Source organism: Pleurodeles waltl, chromosome 6 (assembly GCF_031143425.1).
Source record: "Pleurodeles waltl isolate 20211129_DDA chromosome 6, aPleWal1.hap1.20221129, whole genome shotgun sequence".
Lineage (NCBI taxonomy): Eukaryota > Metazoa > Chordata > Amphibia > Caudata > Salamandridae > Pleurodeles > Pleurodeles waltl.
The window spans coordinates 826,807,566-826,834,094 of NC_090445.1; the positions used below are offsets into that span (position 1 = coordinate 826,807,566).

Genomic DNA, 26,529 nt, shown 5'->3' on the forward strand with positions numbered 1-26,529 from the left:
TGGACTGGAGTGGGCATATTGTTTTGGATTGGGGCAGATTGGGGTGGGGCGGATTGGTGTGGGACAGATTCTTTTGGATTGGAGTGGGGAAGACTGGAGTAGGGCATTTTGGAGTGAATTAGAGTGGGGCAGATTGGAGTGGGCGGATCTGATTGGGACAGATTGTTTTGGATTGGAGTGGGGCAGATTGTTTTGGATTAAAATGAGGCAGATTGGAGTGAGGTGGACTGGGGTGGGCCAGATTGTTTTGGATTGGAGTGGGGCAGATTTGAGTGGGGCAGATTGTTTTGATTGGGGCAGATTTGAGTGGGGCAGGTGTGAGAAAGTAGCCTATTTCTAGCATGGTTACCCCCACTTTTGGCCTGTTTGTGAGTGTGTGTCAGTGTGTTTTTACTGTGTCACTGGGATCCTGCTAGCCAGGACCCCCGTACTCATAGATAAAAACGTATATGTCAGTGTGTTTTGCCTGTCTCACTGGGACCCTGCTAGCCAGGACCCCAGTGCTCATAATGTGTATGGCCTAATGCGTATGCCTGTGTAGTGCCTATCTGCGTCACTGAAGTTCTGCTAATCAGAACCTCAGTGCTTCTGCTCTCTCTGCTTTTAAATTTGTCACTGTAGGCCAGTGACTTCATTTACCAATTTCAATTGGCATAATGGACCCCCCCCCTTATAAGTCCCTAGTATATGGTACCTAGGTACCCAGGGCATTGGGGTTCCAAGAGATCCATATAGGCTGCAGTACTTCTTTTGCCATCCATAGGGAGCTCAGACAAACCCTTACGCAGGACTGCCATTGCAGCCTGCGTGAAATAGTGCACACACCATTTCATAGCCATTTTCACTGCACTTAAGTAACCTATAAGTCACCTATATGTCTAACCTCCACTTGCTGAAGGTTAGGTGCAAAGTTACTAAGTGTGAGGGCACCCTTGCACTAGCAAAGGTGCCCCACATAGTTCAGGGCCATTTCCCCGGACTTTGTGAGTGCGGGGACACCATTACACGCGTGCACTACATATAGGTCAATACCTATATGTAGCTTCACAATGGAAACTCCGAATATGGCCATGTAACATGTCTAAGATCATGGAATTGTCCCCCAATTCCAAATCTGGTATTGGGGAGCCAATTCCATGCATCCTGGGGGTTCCACCATGGACCCCCAGTACTGCCAAACCAGCTCTCTGAGGCTTGCACTGCAGCTACAGCTGCTGCCACCTCACAGACAGGGATCTGCCCTCCTGGGGTCTGGGCAGCCCAGTCCGAGGAAGGCAGAACAAAGCGTTTCCTCTGAGAGCAGGGTGTTACACCGGCTCCCTTTGGAAATAGGTGTTACAGACTGGGGAGGCGTAGCCTCCCCCAGCCTCTGGCAGTGGTTTGAAGGGCACAGATGGTGCCCTCCTTGTATAAACCAGTCTACACCGGTTCAGGGACCCCTTCTCCCCTGCTCTGGTGAGAAACTGGACAAAGGAAAGGGGAGTGACCACTCTCCTCTCCATCACCACCCCAGAGGTGGTGCCCACGGCTCCTCCAGTGCGTCCCAGACTTCAGCCATCTTGCTTTGCAAGGTGTGGGGGCACTCTGGAGGGCTCTGAGTGGCCAGTGCCAGCAGGTGACGTCAGAGACCCCTCCTGATAAGTCCATACCTGATAAGGTAGCCAATCCCCCTCTCAGGGCTATTTAGGGTCTCTCCTGTGTGTTCTCTTCAGATTCTGTCTGCCAGTTTCCTTCAGAAATCCTCTGCAACAACTTCAGACTCCTCTGACCTCGGATCAACCGCAGCCTGCTCCAAGAAACGCTGTAAAAAGTGTCTACAAGAGACACTTTTCTTCAGCAACCTCAGCTCCATGTCAGCAACTGCAACAGTTTCGACGGTGTGCATGCTCTGGGGACTCCCTAGCTTCATCCTGCACCAGAAGGGCAGACGAAATCTCCCGTGGAGTGACAGAGTCACTCCCCTGCTCCAAGCAGGCACCTTCCAAGATGATGACCGGTACCCTAGGACTCCTCTCACAGCGACGAGCATGCTCCTAAGGACACAGAGGGTGGACATCATCGACATAGACTGCCCTGAGGTTCTGCAGATGCAATTTGGAGGAGGTAAGACCTTGCCTACCCCAAGAGCGACAGTACGCCTGTGTACTGCGTCGTCTTCGTCTCCTGAGGCCTCTGCGCACTCTTTCCAAAATTCCTTCATGCACAGCCTGGCACAGGTCCCCAGCACTCCATCCTGCGACGCTCAACTCGCTGAGTTGTTCTCCGGCGGCGTGGGACTTTCTTTTATTGTGCTGCATCAACCGCATTTTGCACCTCCGTTGAACCTGGATCATGCGGCTTCTGGGGGTCCTGACTGGCATCCTGAGAGCCCCCTCTTCCTCCTCACACAGAGTTGAGGCCCCTAGGTCCCTCCTGGGTCCATCCAGTGCCATTTTGACGCAAAACGCACTTTTGTCGTAACCAAGGCTTGTTGGAGACTTCCAACACGAAATCTCATCTGCAACGATCTTCACGCCGTGGGACATCTTTTGCATCACGCAGGAACCCGCTGGCATCTTCTTAGGGTGCATTCCTGCAGAATTCGACTAACCGAGAACTCTTCTTTTGCATCCTCTTCTGGGTTGGCAGGGGCTCCTGTCCTTCCTGGAACTTCATTAGACTTCTGGACTTGGTCCCCTTCCTTGCAGGTCTTCAGGTCCAATAATCCAGCAGTTGTTTGTTGCAGATTTGCTTGGCTGCTGCAAAATCCCAAAAACGAGGTGTAGTGTGTCCTAAGGAAACTTGGGCTCTGGGGTGGGGTAATTTACTTACCTTTACTGTATTCTTACTCTCCCAGTGATTCTGCACATAAGACACTTGTCTAGTGGGGAATTTGTGATTCGCATTCCACTTTTTTTGTATATGGTTTGTGTTGCCCCTAGACCTATTTTCTCCCATTGCATTCTATAGGATTTCCTACTGTTCGCATTGTTCTAGGACTATTTAATTGTCTAATTTTGGTGTCTAGTGTATATATTGTGTATAATTCTTACCTCTAGAAGGAGTATTGTCTCTAAGATATTTTTGGTACTGTGTCATTCAAATAAATACCTTTATTTTTGGTAACACTGAGTATTGTCTTTACTTGTGTATAAGTACTGTTTAATTATAAGTGGTATTGCATGAGCTTTGCATGTCTCCTAGTTCAGCCTAAGCTGCTCTGCTATAGCTACCTCTATCAGCCTAAGCTGCTAGAACACTACTACATTCACTAACAAGGGATAACTGGACCTGGTGTAAGATGTAAGTACCCAAGGTACCCACTACAAACCAGGCCAGCCTCCTACAGCAGGTTTTTGGATTGAAGTGGGGCTGATTGTTTTGGATTGGAGTGGGGCAGATTGTTTTGGACTAGAGTGGGCAAAGTGGAGTGCAGCAGATTAGACTGGAGAGAGTTGCGAGTCACTGGTTCAGCACTCTGAACTTTTAGTTATTAACAGTGAATTTCATTTTTGTAAAATCTTTTGTTAATAAAATTTACATTTTGAACTTTTCATTCACCCTTGTGTCAAATCCAACCAGCATGTGTGTGTACTTGAGGAGTAGATAGTTGTGCAGTAATGTTGGTCTTCTCTGCCAGGGTGTACATTGTCTCAAGGGAATATCTACCAACTCTAGATATTTTCATAAACTAGACACTAGGGGAACTCTAGGATGGCTCATGTGGATCCCTCAAAGTCTTGGAATCTGCTGGGAGACGCATACTTCCTGCTACCCAGAGTTCCCATATACCTCCTGATAAAAATGGTGTCTCAAGTGCATGGGTGGGCCTAATTCCCGCAAAAGGGCGGGGTCGAAGACGCAATGTGCTTTTTCGTTGAAGTTTGAGGTTTGCAAGGTGTTCTGATTCGGAAAACCTGGTGAGAGCCACACCAGTCTTCATACCCTGGATTGCCCCAGATGTCTAGATTTAAAAAATGTGCAGGTTTGCTGGGTTTCTCTATGTGCCAGGTGAGATAGGGCCCAAAATCCACAGCTAGGCACATTCCAAAAAAAGGGGGTCAGTTTTCCTTGGAAAAATGTGATTTGTCCATGTTGCATTTTGAAAGCCTTTCCTGTCGTGGGTACTACCCCTACCCTCACAAATGAGGCACCATTTGTATTGAGAGGCCTGAGGGAATAGTTGGTATTGAGTTGCTCCCTGCAGATTCCAGAAATTTTCATCACTGAAATGTGAGAGAAATGTGTTTTTAAGTCAACATTTGACGTTTGTCACGGCTTCTGGGAAGGAAACCCTGGTGGGAGCTACACAAGTCACCCACCTTGGAATCTCCTAGGTGTCTAATGTTTATAAATCTACAGGTTTGCTAACTTTGCCCTGGTTCCGGCAGAGCTAGTTCTCAAATTCCATAGCTAGGCACATTCCAAGACAAGCACTGACAAAGTCAACAGGTCTCGCCCATACAAGAGCTACAGGCTTTGGCAATGTGTTTTGTCATGTTATACACCGGTGCGGCTCTTGTTCAGCATGGCTAAAAGTTAGTGGCTTGGGGAAGTAAGAGGAGTAGAGGGTCAGAGAGTTGAGAAGAGGGGAGTAGAGTTCCATGGTTCAGTGACAGAGTGTCGTAGAGTGGAGTGGGGGTGGAATAGGGTGGAGTGGAATGAGGTAGTGGGTGGATTGGATTGGAGGACAGTGGGGCAGATTAGACTGGGGTTAAGGGAGGTAGATTGAGTGGGGTGGATTGGTGAGAGTTGGTGTAGACTGGATTGGGGTGGGTGGTTTGGAATGGAGTGATAGGGCTGGGGTGGAGTGGACTGTAGTGGAATGGAGTAGGGTGATTAGATTAGACTGGAGTGTGTTGGACTGGACTAGAGTACAGTAGACTGGATTGCCTGGAGTAGGGTGGATAGGTTTGGAATGGAGTAGATTGGATTGGAGTGGATTGAGGTGGGCTGGATGGATTGAAGTGGGACGGGCTGGATGGACTGGATTGGGATAGAGTGGGAAGATTGGAGTCAAGTGTGGTGGATTTGAGTGAGTGGGGTAGATTGGAATGGGGTGTAGTGGATTGGAGTGAGGTGGGGTGTACTGGAGTGGGTGGATTGAAAAGGGGTGGGTGGATTGGGGTGTGGTGGGCTGCAGTGGGATAGACTGGGTTGGGTAGATTGGATTTTGGTGGGGTGTGTTGGATTGTACTGGGGTGTATGCAGTGGATTAGAGTGGGGTGGACTGAACTGGGATGGGATGGATTGTTGTGGGGTGGATAGGAGTGGAGAGCATTGGAATAGGGTAGGGTAGATGGATTGGAGTGTGGCAGATTGAACTGGGATTGGGTGGGGTGGATTAGGGTAGATTGGATGGGAGTGAGGTGGATTGGAGTGCGGTAGATTGGAGTGAAATGGGGTGGGTTGGGGTGGACTGATAGTGGTGGACTGGAGTGGAGTAAGGTGGCTTGGATTGGAGTCAGGTGGATTGGGCTGGGGTGGATTGCACTGAGGTGAGGTGAACTGGACTGATGCAGAGTGAATTGGATTGGAGTGCACTGGAGTGGGGTGTATCTGATTGGCGTGGGGTGTCGTGGGGTGGATTGGAGTGAGGTGGATTGATTGGGGTAGATAAGGTTGGGGTATATTTGATTGAGCACTGTGGATTGGATGGGGTGGGGTGGATTGGATTAGGGTGGGATGGATTCGATTGTGTTGGGGTGGATTTGATTGAGTTGGGGTGGACTGGATTGAATTGGGGGTACATTGAATTGAAATGGGGTGGATTAAATTGGGGTGGGGTGGATTGGTATGGGGTAGTTTGGATTGGTATGGGTGGATTGACTGGGGAAGGATACACTGGATTGGAGTGAGGTAGATTAAGGTGGTCTGGAGTGTGGTGGATTGGGCTGAAGTAGGGTGGATCAATTTGGACTTGACTGGGGTGGGGTGGATTAAAGTGAATTGTTTTGGAGTGGGATGGACAGGGGTACATGGGTGGACTGGATTGGAGTGAGGTGATTGGGTAGCAAATGACTTGATTGGAGTGGGGTGGTTTGGTATGGACTGGATTGGAGTGGGGTGGATTGAACTGGACTGGGGTGGACTGGAGTTTAGTGGGGTGGATTGAACTGTGTGTATTAGAGGGGAGTGGGTTAGAGTGGACGGTAGTGGGGTGGACTGGAATGAGGTGTGTTTGATTGGAGTGGGGAAGAGTGGACTGGGGTGGATTGGATTGGTGTGGGGTGGACTGGATTGGAGTGGGGTGAATTGGAATTCAGTGGGGTGGATATGATTGGGATGAAGTGGATTGGAGCGGAGCAGACTGTTTATGATTGGAGTCGCTTGTTTTGGACTGGAGTGGGACAGGGTGGAGTGGGGCAGGGTGGAGTGGGGCAGGGTGGAGTGGGGCAGGGTGGAGTGGGGCAGGTTGTTCTCAATTAAAGTAGGGCAGATTAGAGTGGTGCAGACTGAAATGGATTGGACTGGAGCAGGTTGTTTTGAATTGAAATGGGGCAGACGGAAGTGGGGCAGATTGTTTATTGATTGGTTGGGGGAAAATTGGAGTGGGGCGGATTGTTTTGGGTTGGAATGGAAGCGATTGGAGTGGGCAGATAGAAGTGGGACAGATTGCTTTGGATTGGAGTGCGGCAGACTGGAGGGGACCAGATTGCTTTGGATAGGATTGAGCAGACTGGAGGGGGGCAGATTGTATTAGGGTGGATTGGTGTGAGGTGGATTGGGTTGGTTTGGGGTGGATTGGATGGGAGTGGGATGGGGTGGTTTGGAGTGGGGTGAGTTGGGCTGGAGTCGGGTGGACTGGACTGGAGTGGGCATATTGTTTTGGATTGGGGCAGATTGGGGTGGGACAGATTCTTTTGGATTGGAGTGGGGAAGACTGGAGTAGTGGGGTGGGTTGGGGTGGGGGAGTGGGATGGGGTGGATTGGACTGGAGTGGGCATATTGTTTTGGATTGGGGCAGATTGGGGTGGGGCGGATTGGTGTGGGACAGATTCTTTTGGATTGGAGTGGGGAAGACTGGAGTAGGGCATTTTGGAGTGAATTAGAGTGGGGCAGATTGGAGTGGGCGGATCTGATTGGGACAGATTGTTTTGGATTGGAGTGGGGCAGATTGTTTTGGATTAAAATGAGGCAGATTGGAGTGAGGTGGACTGGGGTGGGCCAGATTGTTTTGGATTGGAGTGGGGCAGATTTGAGTGGGGCAGATTGTTTTGATTGGGGTAGATTTGAGTGGGGCAGGTGTGAGAAAGTAGCCTCTTTCTAGCATGGTTACCCCCACTTTTGGCCTGTTTGTGAGTGTGTGTCAGTGTGTTTTTACTGTGTCACTGGGATCCTGCTAGCCAGGACCCCCGTACTCATAGATAAAAACGTATATGTCAGTGTGTTTTGCCTGTCTCACTGGGACCCTGCTAGCCAGGACCCCAGTGCTCATAATGTGTATGGCCTAATGCGTATGCCTGTGTAGTGCCTATCTGCGTCACTGAAGTTCTGCTAATCAGAACCTCAGTGCTTCTGCTCTCTCTGCTTTTAAATTTGTCACTGTAGGCCAGTGACTTCATTTACCAATTTCAATTGGCATAATGGACCCCCCCCCCTTATAAGTCCCTAGTATATGGTACCTAGGTACCCAGGGCATTGGGGTTCCAAGAGATCCATATAGGCTGCAGTACTTCTTTTGCCATCCATAGGGAGCTCAGACAAACCCTTACGCAGGACTGCCATTGCAGCCTGCGTGAAATAGTGCACACACCATTTCATAGCCATTTTCACTGCACTTAAGTAACCTATAAGTCACCTATATGTCTAACCTCCACTTGCTGAAGGTTAGGTGCAAAGTTACTAAGTGTGAGGGCACCCTTGCACTAGCAAAGGTGCCCCACATAGTTCAGGGCCATTTCCCCGGACTTTGTGAGTGCGGGGACACCATTACACGCGTGCACTACATATAGGTCAATACCTATATGTAGCTTCACAATGGAAACTCCGAATATGGCCATGTAACATGTCTAAGATCATGGAATTGTCCCCCAATTCCAAATCTGGTATTGGGGAGCCAATTCCATGCATCCTGGGGGTTCCACCATGGACCCCCAGTACTGCCAAACCAGCTCTCTGAGGCTTGCACTGCAGCTACAGCTGCTGCCACCTCACAGACAGGGATCTGCCCTCCTGGGGTCTGGGCAGCCCAGTCCGAGGAAGGCAGAACAAAGCGTTTCCTCTGAGAGCAGGGTGTTACACCGGCTCCCTTTGGAAATAGGTGTTACAGACTGGGGAGGCGTAGCCTCCCCCAGCCTCTGGCAGTGGTTTGAAGGGCACAGATGGTGCCCTCCTTGTATAAACCAGTCTACACCGGTTCAGGGACCCCTTCTCCCCTGCTCTGGTGAGAAACTGGACAAAGGAAAGGGGAGTGACCACTCTCCTCTCCATCACCACCCCAGAGGTGGTGCCCACGGCTCCTCCAGTGCGTCCCAGACTTCAGCCATCTTGCTTTGCAAGGTGTGGGGGCACTCTGGAGGGCTCTGAGTGGCCAGTGCCAGCAGGTGACGTTAGAGACCCCTCCTGATAAGTCCATACCTGATAAGGTAGCCAATCCCCCTCTCAGGGCTATTTAGGGTCTCTCCTGTGTGTTCTCTTCAGATTCTGTCTGCCAGTTTCCTTCAGAAATCCTCTGCAACAACTTCAGACTCCTCTGACCTCGGATCAACCGCAGCCTGCTCCAAGAAACGCTGTAAAAAGTGTCTACAAGAGACACTTTTCTTCAGCAACCTCAGCTCCATGTCAGCAACTGCAACAGTTTCGACGGTGTGCATGCTCTGGGGACTCCCTAGCTTCATCCTGCACCAGAAGGGCAGACGAAATCTCCCGTGGAGTGACAGAGTCACTCCCCTGCTCCAAGCAGGCACCTTCCAAGATGATGACCGGTACCCTAGGACTCCTCTCACAGCGACGAGCATGCTCCTAAGGACACAGAGGGTGGACATCATCGACATAGACTGCCCTGAGGTTCTGCAGATGCAATTTGGAGGAGGTAAGACCTTGCCTACCCCAAGAGCGACAGTACGCCTGTGTACTGCGTCGTCTTCGTCTCCTGAGGCCTCTGTGCACTCTTTCCAAAATTCCTTCATGCACAGCCTGGCACAGGTCCCCAGCACTCCATCCTGCGACGCTCAACTCGCTGAGTTGTTCTCCGGCGGCGTGGGACTTTCTTTTATTGTGCTGCATCAACCGCATTTTGCACCTCCGTTGAACCTGGATCATGCGGCTTCTGGGGGTCCTGACTGGCATCCTGAGAGCCCCCTCTTCCTCCTCACACAGAGTTGAGGCCCCTAGGTCCCTCCTGGGTCCATCCAGTGCCATTTTGACGCAAAACGCACTTTTGTCGTAACCAAGGCTTGTTGGAGACTTCCAACACGAAATCTCATCTGCAACGATCTTCACGCCGTGGGACATCTTTTGCATCACGCAGGAACCCGCTGGCATCTTCTTAGGGTGCATTCCTGCAGAATTCGACTAACCGAGAACTCTTCTTTTGCATCCTCTTCTGGGTTGGCAGGGGCTCCTGTCCTTCCTGGAACTTCATTAGACTTCTGGACTTGGTCCCCTTCCTTGCAGGTCTTCAGGTCCAATAATCCAGCAGTTGTTTGTTGCAGATTTGCTTGGCTGCTGCAAAATCCCAAAAACGAGGTGTAGTGTGTCCTAAGGAAACTTGGGCTCTGGGGTGGGGTAATTTACTTACCTTTACTGTATTCTTACTCTCCCAGTGATTCTGCACATAAGACACTTGTCTAGTGGGGAATTTGTGATTCGCATTCCACTTTTTTTGTATATGGTTTGTGTTGCCCCTAGACCTATTTTCTCCCATTGCATTCTATAGGATTTCCTACTGTTCGCATTGTTCTAGGACTATTTAATTGTCTAATTTTGGTGTCTAGTGTATATATTGTGTATAATTCTTACCTCTAGAAGGAGTATTGTCTCTAAGATATTTTTGGTACTGTGTCATTCAAATAAATACCTTTATTTTTGGTAACACTGAGTATTGTCTTTACTTGTGTATAAGTACTGTTTAATTATAAGTGGTATTGCATGAGCTTTGCATGTCTCCTAGTTCAGCCTAAGCTGCTCTGCTATAGCTACCTCTATCAGCCTAAGCTGCTAGAACACTACTACATTCACTAACAAGGGATAACTGGACCTGGTGTAAGATGTAAGTACCCAAGGTACCCACTACAAACCAGGCCAGCCTCCTACAGCAGGTTTTTGGATTGAAGTGGGGCTGATTGTTTTGGATTGGAGTGGGGCAGATTGTTTTGGACTAGAGTGGGCAAAGTGGAGTGCAGCAGATTAGACTGGAGAGAGTTGGATTGGATTGGGGTAAGTTGTTTGGAATGGAGTGGGATGGATTAGTCTGGGGTAAATTGGTGTGGTTTGTAGTGGGGTGGATTGGGGCACAGTGCACAATTATGTGTTAAGGCATATTTCAAACAATTGCAATATTTCAAACAAGATAATACTCATCTTTTGAGAAGGGCAGCCACGAACAGAAGAAAACATAAGTAAAAAGTGAGAAAACACGACTTGGCAAAATAAAAGAAAGTTAGCTATAAAAAATAAAACTTTGCAATTTTGTTTGTCCTGCTGGGCACATTTTTGCCAGTGACAAGCCTTCTGTTTTTAGGGCACTACCAGTTGAACAAGTTACTTACCGTCAGTAACGCATTATCTGATAGAGACTTTATATAACTGCAGATTCCTTACCTTTGAATTCCTTGGCGTCAGCTTTGCATCCTGAATCTTTTTGCTGAGCAATACCCTGCGCACGCCGTCGGGTGGCGTTGTTTGTTTCCAAGTGTGAGCGTGGCTTCGTCAGCGTCGTTGGAGCCATCTATGACGTCACGGTCGTCTATATAGATGCCACCTCAGCGCGCGTATGTCAGTTCTTTTATCCACAAAACTCACACGCCAGAAGCGCAGAGTCATGGGTAGAACCATTTGTCTGTGCAAACCTAGGGCCCTGACAAGGGATAAACCCTAACCCTACTAGTCATATCCGCAGAGCGGGAAGGCATGGATGGGTGTAAGGAATCTGCAGCTATATAGAGTATCTACCAGATAATGTGTTACCGAAGGTAAGTAACTTATTCATCTGATAGACACTTCTAGCTGCAGATTCCTTACCTTTGAATAGATACCCAAGCCATAACCTCTGGGCGGTGGGCTGCGGATACCACTCCTTACACTAGAAAGACCAGCGGGACTGAACAGACAAAGTACCTGTCCCTTCATACCTGACTGACCAGGCAGTAATGTTTCCCAAACGTGTGCAAAGACACCCACGTTGCCGCCTGACAGATCTCCAGGACTGGTACGTCTCGAGCTAGCGCAGGGGTAGCAGCTTTGCCCCTCATAGAATGAGCTCACAAGCCCTCAGGAGGCTGCTTCCTGGACAATGCGTAGCATATCTTAATGCAGAGAACAACCCAGCATGAAATGGTTCGCTTCTGCAATGCCTGACCCTTCTTTGCTCCAACGTACCCCACAAAGAGTTGGTCATCCACCCGGAACTCTTGTGCGGTCAAGGTAGAATGACAAGGCTCTTTTTGGGTCCAGTCGATGGAGTCGCTCCTCTTCCTCAGAGGGATGCCGTGGAGCAAAGAAGGTGGGGAGGGTGATGGTCTGAGCCAGATGGAATAGGGTGACCACCTTGGGGAGAAAAGAGGCACGAGTTCGGAGAACCACTTTATCTGGATGGATAGTGAGATACGGTGGCCTTGATGACAGGGATTGCATCTCACTCACCCTCTGGGCAGATGTTATTGCCACTAAGAAGGCTGTCTCGATGGTGAGCAGCCAGAGGGGACAGTTGCATAAGGGCTCGAAGGGAGCACACATGAGAAATGTGAGGACAAGATTTAAGTCCCATTGAGGCATAATAAAGGGCGTAGGGGGAACGTATGTACAAGCCCTTGAGGAATCTATTTACAATCGGAGATCCGAACAAGGAAGGTTGGTCAGGCAGCCGAAGAAATGCCAATAAGGCAGAAAGATAGCCCGGTAGAGTCCCTAATGAAGAACCCTGCTGAGCTAGAGACAGAATGAAAACTAGAATGTCAGAAAGAGAAGCAGAAAGAGGGTCAATAGACCTTTCTGTACGATAATATACAAAGCGTTTCCAACAGCAGGCGTATACCGATATAGTGGAGGGATGCCTGGCTGCCAAAATAACTGACTTTGTGAGGAAGGTTCAAGCCATCAACTGCCGCCGCTTAATCTCCACGCATGAAGGCGCAAAGTTGACAGGTTTGGGAGAAGAACCCTCCCCTGCTGCTGCAACAGAAGTTCCTCTCGAAGGGTCAGTCTGATTGGAGGATTGATGCTAATGTTTAGACCCTCTGTGCCTAATCCGGAGCCACCAAGATAACTTGGGCCCGGTCGTTCTTGATCTTGTTGAGAACGCAGGGCAGAAGTGATATTGGCGGAAATGCATATAGGAGGCCTGAATTCCACTCATGACGAAAAGCATCGCTGAGCGATTGCCTCCTTGGAAACTCCAATGCACAATACTGCTGACATTGAGCTTTCTCTGCGGAGGCGAACGGATCTAAGTAAGGCTCTCCCCACTGCTGAAAGAGTCCTTGCCCCACCTGACAGAGCCTCTTGACAAAGGGTCCACGACCCCACACCATCTTGCTGGTTGCAGTACCAAATTGTGGTGGTGTTGTCCTAGAACACCTGCACTAACTTCCCTTTCACAACAGGAAGAAATGCTTTCGATGCTAGCTGGACGGATCGTCTGGAGGTCCAATAAGTTGATATGGAGCCCTGACTCTACAGGAGACCAGAGGCCCCTGATCTCCACCTCTCCCAGATGGCCGCCCCATCCCAAAAGTGACGCATCTGTCACTACTGTGAGATCTGGCTGGGGAAGGGAGAGGCGACTACCTCTGACCCAATTGCAGTTCACTAACCACCACTGCAGGTCTTTTGCAGTTCCTTCTGAAATCTGAACCGTGTCGGTAAGCTTTCCCTGATGCTGTGCCCACTGGAACTTCAGGTCCCACTGCAGAACCCTCATATGCCATCTGGCATGTTTGACTAACAGGATGCAGGAAGCCATGAGTCCCAACAGCATCAGAGTCTGTCTCACCGAAATCCAGGATAGAGGCCAAAACATCAGTATCATAACCTAAATATCCTTCTCATGAGGACAGGCCAGAAACTGCACCGTGTCCAGAACAGCTCCGACAAAATGGAGCTTCTGAGAGGGAGTCAGGTGTGACTTCGGCACGTTTATAATGAACCCCAGTGAATGCAGGAGGTCCGTCGTTGTCCAAAGGTGGGTGACGAGAAACTGGGGCATAGGAGCCTTCAGCAGCCATTTGTCAAGGTAGGGGAAGACTTGAAATCCCTAAACTGCACAGATGAGCTGCCACCACCACCATCACTTTGGTGAGCACCCGAAGGGCACTGGTGAGACCGAAGGGGAGCACAGTAAACAAAGTGCTCGTGGCCCACCTTTAACTGCAAGTAACACCTGTGGGCGGGCAGGAAGGGGATGTGAAAATATGCATCCTGCAGGTCCAATGCTACCATCCAGTCTCCTTGGTCTAGGGCAGACAAAACCTGAACAAGAGTGAGCATTTTGAATTTCTCCTTTTTGAGTAAGAGATTGATGTCCCTTAAATCCAAAATAGGGCAAAGACCCTTGTTCTTTCTGGGTATCAGAAAATAGCGGGAATAACAACCACTGCCTACTTCTGATATCGGGACCCTTTCTATGGCTCCTTTGGCCAAGAGAGCTGTAACTCCCTCACGGAGTAAGATCAAATGATCCTTCATCAGCCGTTCTTTTACCAGAGGGATAGAGGTAGGGAAGACTGGAATGGGAGGGAATAGCCCTTCTGTATGATCTGCAAGACCCATTTGTCCGATGTTATGGATTGCCAGTGAGGGAGATGAAACTGAATCCTCCCTCCAACTGGACGGACATGGTCTTACAGAACCATACTTGGAGTCTGAAGGTACCACGACCGCATCCTCGCACTGGATGCTGTGATGGCTACCCTGTTGTTGTCATGGTACTGCGCCCCTCCCGAAGCCTCAAAAGGAGGGGGCATCAATATTAAGGCCCTGCTGTGAAGTCCTATTAGGCCCAGCGAGGTTCAGGCCACACAGGCTGTCTGAGGGCAGGAAGAGTTTGCCGCCCACCAAACTCTTAATGAGGGCCTTAGTTTCCCTGATAAAACTTTTATAAAACTTTGAAGGATTTACACAAATGACCCCTTGCTGACTTCAGAATTTAGTAAAGTTTTCAGACATGTATAGCTTTCCGGGATCCAAAATGGGTTTCACACCCGTTTCCACCACAAAATATAAGAAGGCTGAAAGCACAAAAAAATTGGAAAACTCTGCTATATCCCAGTAAAGTGCCAGAACTTTGGTAAATAGTTAGTTTTTCTGAATCAAGTCTGCCTGTTCTTCAAAACTGGAATGATGGTGATTTTAGAAACGCAAACCTTTTGTTTATGCCATTTGCAGGGGAAAAAAACAGACACTTTCTTCTGAAGCACTTTTTTCCCATTTTACCCCAACCCCCCCCCCCCTCCTCCCCCCCCCAAAAAAATAGCTATATTTTGGCTAACTACTCTGTCCTCTCCAGAGGAATCCACAAACCCTGGGTACCTTTAGAATCCCCAGGATGTTGGAAACAAGGACGCAAATTTGACGTGGATAGCCTATGTGGAAAAAAGTTATTGAAGCCTAAGCGCAAACTATTCCAAATAGCCAAAAAAAAGCTTAGTACTGGGGGCGAGGGGGAAGGCTTAGCAGCAAAAGGGCTTAACAAACAGCGATGGAGACAGCTGGATGTGAGTAGGTCATTCATTCCAAAGCTAAGAGCCTAACAGAGAGGGGCCTAAAGAAGCAAAGGAGCGTAGGGTAAATGAGCAGACCTTATCTAGTTGAGCACAGATTACTTTTGATATATAGTAAGTGAATGGACAGGGTATACTGGAGTAAAACCATTCACACATTTACAAATAATACACAAATAGTGAACTGTAAATCAATATTTTAATGCCAAATAGACAATCAAAATAAGCAAGGAAATTGGATTAAAGAAATGAGTGAAGAGGAAGACATACATATTTCTGAAGACCAACATAAAGAAATCAACGGTTCTACTGTTAAGAACCATGCGGCCCCAAACTAGCCTAGTGGCAGTAACTGCATCGTTGGAAAAACAGCACTCTGCACTCTGTATGAAGGCTAAAGCCCCTGCCAACCAAACCTTCCCAGGTTTGCAGCATCCCTAAGGGGTTCCCACTGTCAAGAATTAGTCAATCAATCAATCGTTATTTTTATAGCGCAACTTCTCACCCATGGGGTCTAAAGGAGCTGGAGGAGCCTGCTTAAGCCAAATTCTCATCAGAGATTGTTCAGAGCACAACCACTCACCGATGCAACAAACAAGCCCTGGAAGAGTCCACTCTACAGAGGAAGAAGCTCCCTGTGTGCTTACTGCACAGCCCAGATGGTCGCCAAGTGAACTCAGCTAACAGTATGACACTGCTGCACCAGGTGAGAGAGATAGAGTTTAAGACGTATGCAGATAAACCACTGCACCTTCTAAGACTGTCAGACCTTAAAAAATCTAGAGAATTTGAACTGAGTTGCCTAAGAGATCCAAGAGAAGTTTCTGCCCACTGCACCTGAACCTAATTCTTACCTAGTCCCTATTATATGGGACAATAATAGCAGGATCCCTGACCTCAGAAAGGGAAGATGGTTCTGGGGAATAGAAGGGAAAGGTGAAGTATTTCTCGATTAGTGCAACATACGAAAACACTATACTGGATTGACTGAATTGTGTACTGCTTAGCTGTTAGATTGAAAGTACGTCCTTTTCTAAAATGTCAAGCACTGGCCTGTATAGTGCTTGTTGATTGATTGTTGAGTCCTGAGATCTTAACTATCACCCTGGTATCATGTCAAGTGCAGAAACATTTGCCCTTGGACCATTTTGTAGAGCTTTAGTAGGATGGACCCCATTTGAAAAGTAAAGGTAAGTTCCAAAAGAAAAAGTTATGGGCATAAACATGGAAACTTTTTTGTTGCGTACACAATTTACTGGCAGAGAGGGGTAAAGCTTTCTTCAGATAAACTTTTCAGAGGGCTACCTAAATAAGACAAATAAGAAAAAACAGGATGATGCATCACATCAAGAAGAATGCAAAAACCCTAAGGTAAATTAAAAGTAATCAGTCAAATTGAAGAAAAACATTTTAAAAAGGAAATACTACTGTTTTTTTACAAGCCCAAGAAAAGCCAATTAACCACTCCTCACAATTTTGTTAACCAGAACTGAGTAATAAGACGTTAATTTAGAGAAGCTGTCATTGTGTGGTGTTAATTGATAATTTGAAAAATTAAAGGCTACTAGTGAAATCTATCAATGTTGAATCATGAGCCTGACGTTCAAAGAACTTAAAGAAAATTACCTGCTCATCGGTCATGTCAATTCCAGTCACATGTCCCTTTTCTCCAACTAGTTTACTGAGCATGTAGCAATCCCTGCCACTCCCACTGCCGAGGTCCAAAATCCTACAGTTTTCAAGGCACTCTGGAACCACCAAACCACATCCGTAGTATCTGTTAAAAGATGACTCTATTTAGTGCAACATTACAAAGATAACAATATGTGCAGAGTAAACAATAGCACAGCATATAGAAAGCCATACAGTTTAACATAAATCAACTTTCTCAATTGCACATAGCAGAGGCGGATGCTCCATAGGTGCATAGGGGCATTGACCCCATACCTGCATAATATGCTCCTAGGCCTGGTGTATTCAAGAGACTAGTTGGGGGCTACGTATCTGACCTGCGCATGTCAGGTTGGCCGGTATTTTGCTTGTGGCCAACCTGAGATGCGTAGTTCAGGCTTGCCCATTCATCCCTGTAAGGGAGCTGGGAAGCACAGACACGGTCCCATCGGTCCTGGATGGAGCGCTGTGTTCACTTGTCCCAGCCAATACTCGCACTGCTCTTATGCTGTTTACTATTATAAACAGCATGAAAGCAGTGCTTTCATTGGCTGAGATGTGTGATGCTTAGTTTCAGCGTGCCCAGAATGCTCAGCGCTTCAGTACAGCCAGGCAGCACTGTGTGGGTGGATGCTTAAGAGTCGGCTCGCCAGGAAGCAAAGAAGAGGATCGCTGAGGTACGATTATTTATTTTAACTATATCTCATAAAGTAATGGAACTGGTACACATGTAAAGCGCTCCAATACTGTCTGTTCAGGTTCGCTCTATGTAAAAACTAAAAAAAAACTAAACATGTTAATGTTTGGTTCAAACCCTGGGCAATGATCTGTGTGTTTGGGACCGTGTGCTGCACAGTGTTCTTGATCAATTAATTTGTTCACCACACCTGAATGCCCATGCCTGTGAGGAGAGGCATTCCATCCATTCCTTACAGTCTCACGGTTTGAGGGAAGAACAATTCAGTGACATTTTCCCCCATAGCACCAAATTTGAGAGCAACTGGGCGTGCTTTGTTCTTTTCCTGCCAGTGACAGCCAAGTGTTCCACACATGGTTCTGGCCACTATGAGTGCCTTTCCAGTGTATGAAGTTCAGCAGTTAGGCCCACCATTCAGCGCAAGTAGAATGCTACATGATTAAGGCTAGTGTTTCTTCAGCTCTCTCACTAATGCCAGGTCGGACACCACCATGTCAGTTAATTACCCCTCTTCTTAGAAGCGTTCACATCTAGGACCTCTCTGTATCTGCATACTCTCAATACAAAACAAGCATTTGCAATGCAATAGGTCTAGCATTAGATTGAGTTAGAGCTACTGATATTGTAAATTCATAACTGGACTTTTCTTGCCACATAAATTGGTCAACCCTGCCCCATAATTTTGTCTTTTCCTGACACATAATTCCAGTGACCCTGCATATAACTAAAACACCTCCATTTACCTTCTTTCTCTATCAGCAGCATAAAATGAAAATGTTGCCATTTAGCATCCTAATTTAAATCTGCCATGCTAATTCCAATCAAATACCACTTTCCCCATCCCATCATCTGAGTTGCTGGGTGGCTAACACAATTCCCGAAAAATGACACAAGAAAGACATGGTGGAGTCATGACAGAAATAAACTAGAAGGGTCATCCAAACATATCAATAGAGTTCAAATAGTATTAGTGTAATACGAATGTTAAGTTGATTTGAATCATTCTCATAACTGCAATGAGGAGAGATTAATAAAACATACACAATTATCATGTATACCTAATAAAAACCTTCATCAGAAATATACTTTTAGCATTAGACTGTAATGCTCAGAACAATCCTTAAAGGCCACCACAACAAAAATATCATTTGTAAGTAGCATCATCATTTAAGTCAGCCAACCCAGAGGGCATAACCATGTGAAAAGAGAATGGCAGGATGTAATACAGTGCAACCATATATTCAACCCCACAGGGCATAGTACATTTCACATCTTCAGGGCTAGAAGACCTACTAGAACATTATTACGACCAAGGCCCTTATAAGACAAACTACTCCCAGCTGTAAAATAAAAGGCCAACTATGAGAGAGCTTAAAAAGACACTGAATGGTGGAAGGGGTTATTATTTTGGGGCCCGCTAACATAGTGTGGGGACCAAGAGATGATCTAGACAGAAAGAGCATGTTGTGGTGAACGTATTGAAGGTGCTCCCATTGTCCTAGGACCACCACAGGCTGAGTTATGAGCAAAAATGTTTTGTAAAAGTAGTGCCCTGCAAAGCATTATTGGGGGGGGGGGGGGCTTGTACTGCGAATATTTTAGTATGTTGACTGTAAAGCTTAGATCAGCCCCTAGAGGTCACCACAATAAAAAACAGCACTAGTAGGAAACCTGGTCATGTAACCATATAATTAGCCCCTAGAGGGTATAACCACTTGAAAAGAGAATGGCAAACCATAATGCAGCATAACTTTACATTCAGTCCCTAGAGGGCGTATGCATTACACATTTTCAGGCCTAACAGACCTACTGGAATAATATTAAAACAAGGCCCTTAAAACACATACTATTCCCAAAATGTTCCAGCCATCATAGAGTTGAAAAAGACACTGAATGGTGGGCGGGGTTATTATTTTTGGGGTTCCCACTAACCTAGTGTGGGAACCCAGAGATGATGTAGACAGAAACAGCAGGCTGTGGTGAATGTTTTGAAGGTGATCCTATTGTCCTAGGACCACCACAGACTGAATTACACCATAAATGAACTCTATCTGTTTCCACCTGCTGAGATGCAACACCTTTAATGTTAAACTAATGACCTACAAATCTATTGTGAACAGACCCTCCCGCCTATCAGGCTGAAAATCTCACTGTCTCCAATGGGTCTTGGCCCATCTTTATGCCAGACAATCTCAGATTCAAGAAAAAAAGTGCAACAAAGAAAACTCGACAAGATGACTTGTCTCTCTACACACACAGGATATAGACCTGAAACTGTATTAGTCAGCAGCGGCCATATACTTTTTCAATTTAGGCAAGAGCTGAAGGCACAACTCTTTAATAGAGGTGGTGACCCACTGAAAGCTTGAGCCAGGCTCATGCCTGCAGCTGAGCTCCAGATTCAGTTGGAACCTTGAACCCATAATGGCCCGAGCTTTCTTTCACGTGGTTTCTGGGAGCTTTCCTCTCTCTGCCCACAATGTGACGTTAATGGCGAGAGCTGCAGTGTTTCAAAAACTGCAGAGAAATGCATTAAGAGGTAAAAACAAAGCCTTAACACAAGGGAAGACAAAGCCTTAACATAAGGGAAGACAAATAGATACCCATTTACTGGCTGATTTGTACCAAATAAAACCAGAAAACCTGGATAAAATGCGGCTTCCCTTTTAAATTGTGTGACCTTTCGCTCAAGTTGTTTATTTAACCAAAACTCTTTCTTCTTCATTACTTTCAGCTAGTGAGTTGAGACCACCAGTTGAACAAAACTATCACTTTTGATAAGTGCTTCTCTCTACTGTGCTATAATCTGCCTTATTAATGACAAAACCTTTAAATGATAAAGAAATTCACTTTTTTGAATTTTGAAGGGACTACCATATTTTACGTGATGCTTATTGTTAAGATTTACACAGTGAATGTTTTCAGGGCTCAGCTCGTGCGTGTAGCTTTAAGATCTGAGCCAGACTCTTGGCTCTGCTCTTCATGTTAATTTTTTGTCTAGTCCACCTCTCTTTAATGAAGCTACAATTGTGATGTAGTGGTTCACAACGCCTTTCAGAACCCCACCACCTTACCCCTCAATTCACTCTAATTGTTTCTCTTGCGTTTGATTTTAAACACCCCACAGCTGCCTTTTCACTAAGTTCATGTTATACGAATACCACATCTATCCAAGCAAGTTAAGGGCAGGGGTCAAGTAAGGGAATAGCATAAGTACAACACAAAAATCAGATGCATCATTACAGTGACATACAACCATCTCTAAAGCTCCACTTCCTTGTACTCTCTAGGAAACTACTTTTCAACAGCTTTAAGTCGTTTAATAAGGATACAAAGACGTAACACTTTATTAATAAACTTTTTACGCTCTGGAAATCTGAATGGCATGCCACCCTGTTATTTTATCCTGCACACGTTTACTGGGACTCGTTACCATTCAATCTGATCAAGCTTACAGAACACATTTAATGCCTATTGTGCTCAGTGCAATCCGAATCCAATGACAGCCCTCCAGGCGAATTTAAGGCTGGAATGATGTGGCGCCGAAAACCTCTAACACCAGAGGGTAACATTTCTGCATTGCAACCTTAATGTTAGGGCAGCACAATAAAGGATGAGTCACAGCATGCATGGCCTAGTGGGAATTGATTTATCTCAGGTTCTCTCTCCGACAGGTATCTTAGCCAATTGTTCTACATGGCTTAATACCGGGTGGTACCGGGTTAGTAACAGCACACATGGCAATCATACGATTCCTTTCTATGCAGGTAAAACGGAGTCTGCTAGAGGACGTGGACATTTAGAAATTTCAGTTGAGGGTAACTATAATATGAAATTGTTTCCAAAGCAAATAATCTTGGAAGCGGTTCTTCAAATGTTACTTATACATACGTTACAAAGACGTATTTACCGTTATACCCTTTGGTTAGCCAGTAGCATCTGACTAAGGGGGTCATTATGCCCCTGGTGGTCTTCTGAACGCCAGGGTAAATGTGACGGTCCCACCACCAACAGGTTGGCGGTGAAGACCGCCACATTATGAGTATGGCAGGTTGGCCACTGCCAACCCCCAACATCTCCACTCATACCGCCATGGCAGTCAGAACCTCCGGCCGGGAGATGATCATCTCCGACCCGGCGGTCCACAGAAGACCGCCAGCAGTATTAGGAGCCACCTTTCCACCAAGGCTTCCGCGGCGGTATCGCTGCCATGAAAACCCTGCCGGAAAGGATATCGGTGACAGGGAATTTCTTCCCTGTCACTGGTAGACGACTCAACCCCTCTCCCCCAGCAAGCACTAAGCCCCACCTGCCCCCTCTAGCCACAGCGCTCCCCCTTCCCCCACCCCTCCTTCTGACACAGCGCCCCTTCCCCGCATACATGCAGACACCCACACACTCATTTACCTACACTTACATTCACGCATTCACTCACATGCATCTATACATGCATTCACTTCAACATTCATACGTGCTTTCACTTCAACATTCATACACGCATTCACTCACATGCACCCATACACGCATTCACCTCAGCACTCATACACGCTTTCAACCAAGCATACTCACACCCATCCAAACATGAATGCTCACACGCAGACAAACATGCGTTCACCACAACACTCACATACACACTTACATGCACACATGCAGACAACACACACAAAACCCCCCACCCTCCAACCCCCTCCCCTGTTGGACGATCAACTTACCTGGTCCAGGGAGGAGGTCATCCGGCAGAGGACAGGATGGGGCACTTTCACCGTCGGCAGCGCCCTGCCATCAGGATACTGCCTGGCCGTATTATTGCTCATAATACAGCTGGTGGAGTCCTTCTGGTGGGGCAGGGCCAGTGGTGAAACCGACAGAGCACCTCCGCCTGCCAGCACGACTACTGCTGAATTTCCACCCAGTGTGTGTCGAAAATCGAACAGTACCGATAATATGGTGAGCAGAAAACTGCCAGCACCGGAAGACTTCTGGTGCCCATGGCTTTGGTGGTCTTCAAGGAAGAGCACCAAAGTCATAATGAGGGCCTAAGTCTGCACGTATCAATAATCAGCATAGTAAATAAAACAATGAGAGGGGCAAGCTTTGGTCAACAGTAAAAAACATCCATCTTTACAGCAATCCCCGTGCAGCAGATTACAGAGCTTTATAAACGTCATGTGATTGAAAAATTAAACCATTACAATTGACTAGATGTAGTGTATAATCTAAGTTTGCATGTGTGTTTGGCCAGTCCGAGACCAAACACACATGCGCACTTAGGTGCACACTCCCCTGCTCCCCCCCCCCCTCACCTCCTGTGGCTCAGTCCCACTCCTCCCTGCACTGCTGGCTGTGCCAGAAGCAGAAAAATAAAACAATAGTAAGCTATTGTTTTATTTTTCTGCTTCTTGCACAGCCAGTGGGGCGATGCTTCTTCGCCATAGCGAAGGAGCTTCCCCTGGGTCTAGGTCTACTCTTATTCTTAAGATCACCAACCTACTCTGAGGAGCTGCATTATTATTATTATTTTTTTGCTATAGTGAAGAAGGAGAACAGCCGTTTGAAATGTGTGACTAATTAATCGTGATCTCTTGTATGTTTTATTCATTTGGGTAGTCAAAAATGGGAAACAGGGGTGCATGGAAACAAGAAAGCCGCTGGTATTTTCGTTCAGTTAGACAAAACTATTTTTTTCAAAGCAACTTGAAAAAATGCAAGATCTCCCAAGGGCTATCACATACCCCAGATTTTCTTCTCCTTCTGTCTATGGACCCTGACCTCTCCACCACAAGAAAATAAGCATTTGCATTTTTAATTATTCTCTCATTGTTACAAAACATGTTGTTTCTTCACATATCTACAGTTTTCAATGCTACAGTTGAATGCTCAATTGGTATAACTATTGACATTGCGAAACTCTGGTCCAAACCTTCATCCAACACTTTGAGGGAGGAATAGAGCGATTATTGAAAGGGTAGATAAGTGCAGTTATGTGTAACTAAGTGACTACGTTTTTATTTAAAAAAGTAGTTAAAGTCAGGATTACACAATGGCTGCCTAGTCCACAGAAGAAAATGCTTCTTTGCAGCGAAACAAATCACAACTGGTCATCTCAGAGTAGCAAATGGAATGGAACACCCCGCTGTGGCAATGGTCCAGCCCTTGAAGGATGGGAAAGAGGAGATTAAGAGAAGATGGCAACTGTTCGTCCACTTATAATGAGCGGAACTACCTAATGAGTCACATTAATCTCACAACTGTTGAGACAAAGGTAACTGCTTTCTTTTTATTATAAGAATTTTCCCTTGCAGGATGTCGGGTGTATAGCAGAGCAACAAACAAAATATATGCGGTACGTTGTTTAATCATGTCACGTAAAGCCAGATTTTGTCAACCTGAAAAATGGCATTCTGTTACCATAGTATCACAACCCCAGGTCTAGAAAAATCATAAAAATGTTACCGGATCTGCAGGTCGAGTAACCTAAATAATCTATTCGACCTAACTGTAATGGAACCCATAAATGGGTCTCAAATTGTGTGATCCTAGGCAAATAGTTTACAGAGTCGCCTTTTTCTTAATTCTCATATATGATTGCACTTTGAAATATGTGAGCTCAGCATTTCTGCAGTACAAGAAAACCTCTTTTGTTTGATTAAGTAGACTAACGTTTGCTGCATGCATCACAAGAATCTAGTCCACTTACCAATGAGGTATAGCCAACATAACCCAGGACTTCTTTTAGTTTACTAACAACATTGCCAACAGGGCAGCAGTGTGTCTCAGTTTGTTTAAACATTCAATTAAAAAAAATATATGACTAAATCATGAAGTGGTGACATATTTTCACAGTAACTTTCCAAGAAATGTCCAAAAACCTCTCCACTAACTTGCAGCTTTACAGATAAAACTATATAGTGTATTAACAATCTGTGAAAATTGAGTTTCAGAAAACATATCATTTGCACATCAACATGTAAAGTATCCTGATTTGTTTTCAAACATAAAAAAGGGCTTTCACAACTACTGAAATATATTTTGAAATGTTTGCATAGTTGATCTAGTCATTTAAATGGTGTGTATTAGTTAAAACCTGAAACCTATATCCTTTTATTTTACATTCTTAGCAGCAGGTCACACAGTTCACCTTACAAAGTCCTGGAACTCTGCAGTCAGAAGCAAAATTAATTGTAGGAAAAACTAACTTTTGACCTCTATCTGTGAACACAGAACAAATGTGACATAAGAACAAGATTTAAAGGCATCTTTTATTACCCCTCCACTTTTCAACTGAACAGAACACCTGTTCAGTGTCAACTCTGTCGAGCCCCAACACTGTATATAACTGAATTGAAATATAAATACAGAGTAACATCTCCTGAATCCAGGACTCTACATAAAGGGGTTAAACTTTCATTTCAAACTAAAAATGGCATGAGATTCAACTTCACAAATGATCTGGTAATTTTTCTTCTTGATTACAGTTAGAAATTCATTTCACATGTCCCCACTCTCATCAGTTCATATTCACATAGAAGTTACCATAATACGTGTGTTAGGGACAGGGAAGCGCTTGCGATAATAACACAGATGCACGTCTATGCTCGATCTGAATGGATTAAAAAATAAAGTGTCCAAGCTCCAGCCTCCCCTTTGGCTTTGAGGATTAACAAACAAGTAATTGTTATAAAAAATGGAAGTGGGCGAGCTGAGCAGAAATTAAGAAAGGCGGCCATTAACAAACAAGTAAAGGAACTTGAATGGCTCATGTGCTCCACTGGAACAAGGTGTGGCGCAAGGACTAGGGCTGCTGACTTTGGAACTGAGGACCCGGTTCGAGTCAGGGTGCTGGCTCAACATCACTGAACCTGACGTGACTACAGAAAATGAATATAACCTTCTGTAATATAGCTGGTACTTAGGGAAAGCCTCCAATACCTTCGGGTGGAGTTTGGGCTACTTAACAAACAGGTAATTAAATAAACAAGAGGGCCTCTGTCCTGGCTCCCACCACTGGGGACCACACACAGGCACACTCGGCAAACAAAATACAAGTCAAGCAAAGGTGAGAGCCAGAGAGCTGTGAAAGGGCACAGAGAGCTGTTTTTTTAAGAGCAAATACGACAAAGATAATAGCCTGATTTACAGCCTTTTTTACAGCAAAGCTAAGCTGAGAGCAAGAATGCTCTGCAAATAAAAAGGGAAGCTTCACTGAACACAAGCAGGAAACCAAAAAAAAAGTCCCCTAAAGAACAGATAACCAGGCGAAAAGCAATCATACATTAGTTGGTTCCTTCTCCCAAAGAGAACAATGAGGGACAAACAGGCATGACTGACCACTAGCAACAAAGGATTTTTAAATGACAGAGAAACAAGCTAATTTAATGGCTGTAAGCCCTCAGAAGAAGTGTACTTAGAAAGTATACAAGAGGCCGTACACTTACGCTCAACCTACAAAAGCAGGTTATTCGTGACCATTATTTTTAATGTAAGTGAAGTGCCCCGAGAGGGGTGAGCTCCGTATGCCTGCCGATCTCATTGTGAACTTAAGAAAGGATTGTAAGTCATCCTCTAGGAAGAAGTGACATATTTTGGTAATAAACTGATGGTACAATGGCCTTAACATTTTGATACAATTTCATGCAACAAAGGAACTAACGTAAAGCTTGCTGAAATAAAAGAAACTGACAGCCCACAAACAGAAGTTGCCACCAATGGAAAGAATGAAGTTAGGCAAAATAATGCTAAACCACTCAAATGATCAAAAACATTAATAAATAGAAAAAAATAAAATAGCACTGCAGCAGGTAGGAAACATGTGCTTTCGTACTGGTGCATTCAAATATTCGTAGGTACTATTATGCAAATATTTAACCTATTTCTCCCCCGCTCTTACCTGGATACGACATCCTCATGTACATCTTTCAGTGCGTCCCTTATAAACTTTGGTTGTGGTTTTGTGGAAGTGACACAAGCATTCGTTTTCAAATCTTCTGATTTTTTTAGATATTTTCCATAATAATCCTGAAAAAAATACAACTGCTTTATTGAGCGACAGTAACCCACAAAATGCTACATGTGTACATATGCATTATTTGTCAGTTGACTTAGTATCCAAAGAGGTGCTTAATTTCCCCACCTGGTTGAAGGTGGTTGGCATTACTATTTATTTCTTGGGACTGGAGCATATTATTTAATATTAAATTTTAAACCAGATCAAGAGAGGGAAAGTCAGAAAAGGGAGACAGAACAAATGAAAGGCACGAAAACAGTGGCAAAAGGAGAAAGCAGGAATGTAAAAAAGACCCTCCA

At 45.8% G+C, this 26,529-nt stretch overlaps 1 protein-coding gene across 2 annotated transcripts in view; it reads right to left on the minus strand.

Moving 5' to 3' along the window:
- Nucleotides 1-26,529, minus strand: part of AS3MT (arsenite methyltransferase) — a 383,350-nt gene that overhangs the window by 290,266 nt on the left and 66,555 nt on the right. For both annotated transcript variants that reach the window (XM_069239493.1, XM_069239492.1), the window contains exons 3-4: nt 26,114-26,241; nt 16,485-16,635 (exon numbers count right to left, since the gene is read on the minus strand). In XM_069239493.1, coding sequence (XP_069095594.1) covers nt 16,485-16,635; nt 26,114-26,241 — 279 coding nt within the window. The remainder of the gene's footprint in view (nt 1-16,484; nt 16,636-26,113; nt 26,242-26,529) is intronic.